Source organism: Lepidochelys kempii, chromosome 10, assembly GCF_965140265.1.
Source record: "Lepidochelys kempii isolate rLepKem1 chromosome 10, rLepKem1.hap2, whole genome shotgun sequence".
NCBI classification, from domain to species: domain Eukaryota; kingdom Metazoa; phylum Chordata; order Testudines; family Cheloniidae; genus Lepidochelys; species Lepidochelys kempii.
Window position 1 is genome coordinate 4,519,077 of NC_133265.1, and position 7,960 is coordinate 4,527,036.

General features: G+C 54.8%; 1 protein-coding gene across 1 annotated transcript; it reads left to right on the forward strand.

Annotated features, from left to right (window-relative positions):
- The first annotated feature begins 950 nt into the window (after positions 1-950).
- MSRB1 (methionine sulfoxide reductase B1) lies at positions 951-7,550 on the forward strand. The gene is made up of 4 exons (XM_073361733.1): positions 951-1,043; positions 2,645-2,787; positions 2,936-3,050; positions 5,114-7,550. The coding sequence occupies exons 1-4, from the start codon at positions 989-991 to the stop codon at positions 5,140-5,142; spliced, it is 342 nt and encodes a 113-aa protein (XP_073217834.1). The 5' UTR covers positions 951-988; the 3' UTR covers positions 5,143-7,550.
- The last annotated feature ends 410 nt before the right edge of the window (positions 7,551-7,960 follow it).

Genomic DNA, 7,960 nt, shown 5'->3' on the forward strand with positions numbered 1-7,960 from the left:
ATCCCCCGCAGGCTTGTGTATAATGAAATATTCAGCTCATTTGAAGGTTACAGGGGAAGGTTATGAGAACTCCTAGAGATGGAGCAATTTCTGTTCAAACAGGGAATGTCAAGATAAACATTATGTGCCAGATTCCAATGTCAGCTACCTCAGGGTAAATCCAGAGGAACTGAGCTGGGTTCTTGGGAGTTACTCCTGATTTGCATGGCCGCAAGAAGGGGAGAAAATCAGGGCTAAGTGAGGAGGGGGAGCAGGAAGAGAAGCCAAGAGAAGAACGAAGTTAAAGCAGGCCCCTTGGCGTCTAGCAGTGGTTAAAGCGGTGGGGTCAGCCCAGTTTTACACTGGGGTAGGCGAGAGGAGACGCAGGCCCAGGTCCTTATTCTGTTCTCCATCTGCAGCCCCCGCGGGTGTCAAATCGGTGCAAGTTACACGCCCCTGCCCCTGGCACCCAGTGTAAGTGATCACAGCACCCCCGGGCGGGGGGTTTCCACACCCCATCTGCACCTCGGCTGGATTTGGCCCGGCGCCCCCCCAGGAGCCTGTGCTCCTCATGGACTCGGACCCCGACCACTTTCGGCAACGGACGGACTGAATCCCCGGCGGGCCGAGGAGCCAGGGCCTGGCCCCGGTGTCCGTGCTGAGAGGTGCTGTCTGTGAGAGGGGAAGTAAAGAAAAAAGCCCCTTTGCCCCTCACCATTTTGGCAAACTCGGGGGGGTCTCAGTCCCCCTGGGGCAACTGCTGCCCCCGGTGCCAGGCTTTGCCCCCTGTGACCCTCTGCCAGCGCCTCGCCCCGGGCTTAACGCTGCTCCCCCCCCAGCCCTGATTTTGCCCTGTAGCCCCAGCCTCCAGCTGCTGCACCCCCCGCTCCGATTCGCCCCCTCGAGAGCAGCCCGCAGAGCCCCAGGGCCCAGAGGGCCGCGGGCAGGGCAGGGCCTGCAGCCGCTGCGCGGAGCATGCGCAGTGCGCCGCGAGTCGCCCGTGGCGGCCATGTCCTTCTGCGCCTTCTTCGGCGGGGAGCCGTTCCGGAGCCACTTCGAGCCCGGTGCGGGAGCGGGGCCCGCGGGAGCGGGGGGCCGGGAGGGCATTGCCCATAGGGGCCGGGCTCCCCCAGTCCATCGGGGTGGCCATTGCCCATAGGGGCCGAGTTCTCTCTCTCCATAGGAGCTGGGATCCATAGGAGCCGGGCTCCCCCGGTCCATAGGGGTGGCCGGGCTCCCCCTGTCCGTAGGGGTGGCCATTGCCCATAGGGGCTGGGCTCCCCCGGTCCATAGGGGTGGCCGGGATCCCCCTGTCCGTAGGGGTGGCCGGGCTCCCCCAGTCCGTAGGGGTGGCCGGGATCCCCCAGTCCGTAGGGGTGGCCGGGATCCCCCTGTCCGTAGGGGTGGCCATTGCCCATAGGGGCTGGGCTCCCCCGGTCCATAGGGGTGGCCGGGATCCCCCTGTCCGTAGGGGTGGCCATTGCCCATAGGGGTGGCCGGGATCCCCCTGTCCATAGGGGTGGCCGGGATCCCCCTGTCCATAGGGGTGGCCGGGATCCCCCTGTCCATAGGGGTGGCCGGGATCCCCCTGTCCATAGGGGTGGCCATTGCCCATAGGGGTGGCCGGGCTCCCCCTGTCCATAGGGGTGGCCGGGCTCCCCCTGTCCATAGGGGTGGCCGGGCTCCCCCTGTCCATAGGGGTGGCCGGGCTCCCCCTGTCCATAGGGGTGGCCGGGCTCCCCCTGTCCATAGGGGTGGCCATTGCCCATAGGGGCCGGGTTCCCTCTCTCCATAGGGGCGGCTGGGCTCCCGCAGTTCATAGGGGAGGTTGGGCTCTCCCTGTCCATAAGGGTGGCCTTCAGCCAGGGGGGCCGGGCTGCTGGGGCTTGGAGGCAGCAGGAACCCCTTTGCCAGCCCCCTCCTGGTAACACAGGAGCCCTGATCAGCTCAGCCGTGGGGCCTGGGTCTGAGCTCCCCCAATCCCCGGGTGGCCGCACAGAACCCCAGACCCGCTCTGAATCCCCAGGAGGCGCACAGGTGCTTGCAGAGCCCCCTGGCATGCCAGCCAGGGCGTGGGCGTGGCAGGTAGCTCAGACTGCCCAGAGTCCAGCTGGGCTGGGCAATAGAATGAGCGGGGCCCAGTCTTGCGGGAGAAACCGCGCCAGAGCTGGGGTCAGCTGGAGGTGGGTGTGGACTAGGGCTTCTCTTCTGAGCCGTGCTTGGGCCAAAGGTGCATAAGGAACAGGCCAGTGTGTGCTTGTGACAGAGAGGATCCAGAACGGTGTCATAGGCCCTGTACTGCTTGTAGCTAAATGGGATTCTCTTTAGATCATGTGACAGAGGCTTGCAATTTTGCTGTAGAGGGCTCTGAGATTTCATCCCTGCCACTGCCATGAAATCCTTAGTCCTATCTTGGCCACTGGAAAGTGACAGCGGGTGGTGGCAGGTTTGGCTAAGGTTTGGTGACCTGTTGGTGTATCCTGGCCTGAGTTCATGTTTAGCAGGGCTGTATTGTAAACCATTCTTTGAGGTGATCTTCTCTGACCTTGAGTGGTGTCTGGGCAGAAGGATCCAGGCGTTACAGGTGCAGCACACATGTGACTGAATTTGCAGGGTTAGCTGCCACCTGGAGTTAACCCGTCATTTCTCCTGTCCCCCTCCCCAGGCATTTACATCTGTTCCAAATGCGGTTATGAGCTGTTCTCCAGCAGAGCAAAATACCAGCACTCGTCTCCTTGGCCGGCCTTCACTGAAACCGTGCATGCCGACAGTGTGGCCAAGTACGAAGAGCGGCCGGGCGCCTTGAAGGTGCTGATGAAAACCTTGTAGAGAGTAAAGCAGAAGCTTGACAGCTCTCCCTGACTTGTCCCTGCTGCTCGCTGTCTGAATAGCAGCACAAAGGGGGCGCCTGGGGGTTGGCCCCGGTTCATTCGTGTTCCTCCCTTGCATCTTCTAGGTGTCCTGTGGCAAATGCGGCAATGGACTGGGCCATGAGTTCCTCAACGACGGGCTGAAGAGGGGGCAGTCTCGCTTCTGAATATTCAGTAGCTCGCTGAAGTTCATCCCTGCAGGTAAGGGCTGCACCTGGACAGTCCCTCTGGCTGGGATCTGCCTGGTTTGGTCAGCGACTCCAGTGGTTTCCAGGGTTTGAGCGAGGGCATGTTTAATAAGAATGGATTTGTCTAGCATCCGCGTTTGGTGTTTCCATCTCCAAGGACCAGTGTTAAGGCAGGCCTCCTTCCCCCCCCTCCACCCCCCGCATTCCCAAACACAGCTGGGGCATTGAGAGTACCCTTGGGAGCATTCTTGATCAGGCCTGCCTCCTGGCAGGGAGTGAGGTGCCTTCCTTTGTTTCCCTCTTTCTTCCACCTCTGTTAGTGAGACAACCACGGTCCAGGATCATGGCCGCTGTGGCAGAAAGCGCCTCAGGCTGACTCAATTAAAGAATACTAGGGAATGTTCTTCCCTGGGGCCCTCTCTGGTTAGGTTAATTAGTTAGAAGCAGGCGCCAAGCTGATAAAGTGATGAGGCTGGAGCCGTGTTGGTAAACTCTCCTGGGTGTGGTCCCCCTGATCTCGCTCTCTGTGAGATTTTTGTTGATGAGCCTCATTGTGCTTTGGGTTCAGTTAGGGGTGGCTGTTTTTTATTAGGTCATTGGTGATGGGCTCAGATAAACTGAGAAGCTACCCAGAATCCTAAACAAACCTTCCAGGCCTTTAGATTTTAAAATGAACAAATAAATCAATGCTCCCCTGAACTTCCTGGGCCAGAAGCAGGGAGTGTTGGAGAGGGTCCCTTCCAGCGAGCTTTCCAGTCCAGTGCTGCAGATCCCAAAGCAGTTTGGAGAAGCAGCCGAACAGTTTGAGATTAGTATTTGTAAAGGAAGGACAGGGAAACATGAGTCCATGTGAATGGGGCTGGGAGAGTTAGCTAGTGCAAGTTGGCAGAAGAAGACAAGGACATGTGATGTGGGTTTTAACTAGGCTGTAGCTTTATTAGTCAAGTTAAATCCAAAGTTCCAGTCGGGGGACAGCCCATTGTGGTCACTTGCACCCCATTGATCCTTTGCCAATTCTTGGTGTCCCCCACCTCAGAGGGAGCCAACCATCACACTTGCCCACTAGCATCCCTTCCCATTTTGGGGGTTGAGCAAGAGGGGACCTTGACCAGCGTCACCGTCAGGCGCATTGGAGAGGTGGTCCTCCCGCGGTAGTGCCCCATCCCCTGCTTCACATTTTCCTCCAGGGGTTTAGACACACTGCCTCTAGACACACTGCCTCCATCCACCTTGCGGGATGTGGAGCCTACATCGGCAAGTTCCTGCACTGGGCACCTGCCAACAGTTGCGACAACTAAATGACCCTCAGATAGGTCCAGCTGAGTCCTCTGGGAGGGGAGAGAATCCCAGCCTGCTGGTTGCCCCTAGGTTTTGTTACAGGGAAGGTGAAATAACCGAACCAGCCTCAGCCAAGCTGGTGGTCTGGGGAAAAATTCCTTCCCAACCCCCAAGTGGAGACAGCACAACCCACTAAGATCTAGATAAGTGGGGCAGGGTGGGTTGGCTGCTGGAAACCAGCAATCAGGAAGTAGCCTTATCATGGCTCCAAATCTTGCGAGACCTCAAACCTACCCTGGAAGTCCAGTGTGGACTGGAAATCTCACAAGCCCTGTCCTCTCCTTTTGCCCTGTCCCATCACGGGAGGCCCCAAAACTCACTCAGCTCGGGGCCTTCTTAGCTAGGTAACTCCTCCTGTCTCTCTGCCCCCTTCCAAAGTGTGTTAGAGACGTTAATGATGTAAGTTCTATAAAAGCCGTGTTAGAGAGGTAAAGATGGCCCCCATTTTACAGATGGAGAAACTGAGAACCAGAGGGCTTGATCCTGCTGCCAGGGGAGTTCTGCAGAGCAAGGATCAAGGTTCTGAGGGGCTTTCCCAAGGGCCCAGAGGGTGCAAGAGCAGCTCCAGAATTAGAACCAAAAACTTGGTGCCTCTGGTCCGGCCCTCTAGTCCCCAGACCACAGAACTTGTGAAATATTAACCGTGTTCATCAAAACTTCCGGTGTGTAATTAGCAGGGGATTCCAGAGAAGTGGTGTCGAAATTCTGACGCATTGATTTTGTTTCCCCCTCTCTCAGACAAAGCAGAGCAGGACCTGAAGAAGTAAGCGGGCTGCTGGACTCACTCGCTGCTTATAGTGGACTCCTACAAGCTACCCATTATTTCCTGTGATAACGGTTTGAGATCAAGTGCCTGTGTGCTCTAAATGAGAATCTAGTGAAGCAAAGATCCTCCAGGCTTCTGCAATACAATGCCTCCCGTCAGAGATCTGTGCTGGGTGCTGGTTTGCTGTCTGGGAACATGAGGTTGGGGGAGCAGAAGGGAAATGGGACACAAATCTCTGGTTGCCTTTGCTCTGTCAGGTGGGTTCTCTCTTCTGTATAGCGAATGTTGCACAGAACATGTGACAACTTCTGCTTTGAACCATCCGGTTGCAAACTTGTACATAGTTAGGACCCTACCAAATTCAGGGTCCATTTTGGTCAATTTCACGGTTATAGGGTTTAAAAAATGGTAAATTTCATGATTTCAGATACTTAAATCTGAAAGGCCATGGTGGTGTGACTGTAGGGGTCCTGACCCAAAAGAGGGTTGATGGGGGTCACAAGGTTATTGTAGGGGGAGGGTCATGGTATTGCCACCCTTACTTCTGTCCTGCTGCTGGTGATAGCACTGCCTACGGAGCTAGGTGGCCGGAGGGTGGCAACTGCTGGCCGGGAGCCCGGCTCTGAAGGCAGCGCCGCTGTCAGCAGCAGCGCAGAAGTCAGGACGACGTGGTATGGGATCGCCACCCTGACTTCTGCCCTGCTGCCTGCAGAGCTGGGCATTTGGCCGGCAGCTGCTGCTGTCTGGCAGTGCAGAAGTAAGGGTGGCAAATACCGTGATTCCCCCTACAATAACCCCGCGACCCCCAACCCCCCTTTTGGGTCGGGATCACCAGTTTGAGAAACGCTGGTCTGCCCCGTGAAATCTGTATAATACAGGGTAAAAGTACACAAAACACCAAATTTCACGAGGGAGACCAGATTTCACGGTCCGTGACTTGTCCCTTAAATATAGTGAATGGGGAGGAAGCAAATGCTGTAACTCCTTCTCATCCATCAGACCCGACCCCCAGCTCTCCCATGTCCCAAAACATCCCAGCCTCTGGCCAGTACCAGCTACTGAATTCCTTCTCTCCTGTCCATTATAAGTAGCGTGTATGATGGGTGAAATCCTGGCCCTATTGATGTCAATAGGAGTTTTGCCATTGTCTTCAAAGGAGCCAACATTTCACCCTTTATTTCCAGAATGGGTGGAGATTCTGATCTCTTATGCCCATGTAAATCCTGAGTTACTCCATTGAAATCATTAGGGAGTGACGCTGGATTTAACTGAGATTCAGATCTGGCCCCATTCTCACATGCTATTTTCTGGTCTGGGATCATGGTATGAATTGCCCTAGGTAAACCCTTCCAGGATGGTTAGGGTAAGGATGTTTGGATGATCCTACCAGATAATGCTCTGGGTATTTTATCATTTTTGCACACAATAGAAATAATTTTAGAAGTCGATTTTATTTTATTCTGCATTGGGCCTGATTCTGGTCTCGCTGTGTGCTCGTTTTATTACTGTATGACTCCACTGGCCTTAGCAGAGTTATTCTCGATGTACATCGGAGTAAGGGAGCTCAGAATCGGGCCCTTTCAGCAGCAACTTGCCTAACTCAGGCTTTGGAAATTGTGAATGAATTACCTCTAGATACTAAAGGGCTATTATACTGATTTCCCCTTGAAATAGCACCTCCTCCTCCCCTTCACCACACTGCCCACAGCTCCGTTCCCTTGGGCTGGAATGTGCGTATCTTCCTTCAATCCCTAGATCCTCATTTGTACTTTGATCAGTCCACAGGGACACCAGTACAAATGCACGATGGGATTGCTTTCTCCTCCGTGAGTCTCTTTGGCTGACTCCTTGGCGGGGCTCCATTCTGCTCTGTTACTTTAGTGTAACCCTGGAGTAACTCCGTAGGTGGCGGTGGATTTATGCCACATTAAGGTCCTGATCCTGCTGCCACTGAAGTGGGTGGCAAAACTTCCACTGGCTTTGGTGATGTAGGATCACCACTGACCCTAAGTGAGATCAGAATCTGCCGCCAGCTGGACTGGTGCAGCTCCAAGTGCCATCTTGAACCTGTATACGTGACTGTAGGAAGACCCCCTTTAACCATGGTAGCCCTCTTATGGCTCAGAGGTTGGAGGTGCACAGTATTATGATGAACTACAGCGCAATGGGGAATTGGGTCTACCTGCAGTGGGCAGAGGGCTAAGGCACACTGATGGCAGTATTACGGTTCATCTGCACTGAGGGGCACTTTACAAGCTTTTCTCTGCCTGCATTTTGTGTAGCCCAAGGGAGGTGACAGGGACACAGTACAAAGAACGTGACATCCCCACTTAGCACTGGGCCTCTGCTGGTGCTTTTGTATCTGCTGCTGTAATTGTCGACCTGATAATAAACCACTGATTCATTGTCCCGGAGCAATAACTTGTTTTACGAAGCATTCCTCATGCTGACCCCTGTGGGGAATAAGCCCCAGGTTTCCTCTTCTGTTTTCTGGATTGTCGCTGTATTGCATGGCAGGATTGGGAGGGAGAAAACAGATTTATTATTATTTTTGTCTGAGTGCGCAAAGATGTGCTAAACACGTCACAGTCACGTGTCTTTGGGTCAGAGACCCCGTCTTCCTCTGCATTTGTACAGTGCCTCACACGAACCTTGCTGCTGCCTAGGAGCTACTGGAGTACAAATAGCAAGTTTTGTATTGCCACCCATCCCCATAGTATCTAGGCCCCTTCCACATAAAAGCGATAGTGAAATCGCTAATGGACTTCATGGAAACTCTGGCGCTTCTTCCCTTTTGGGGTGGAAGTTCGCTTGGGAGA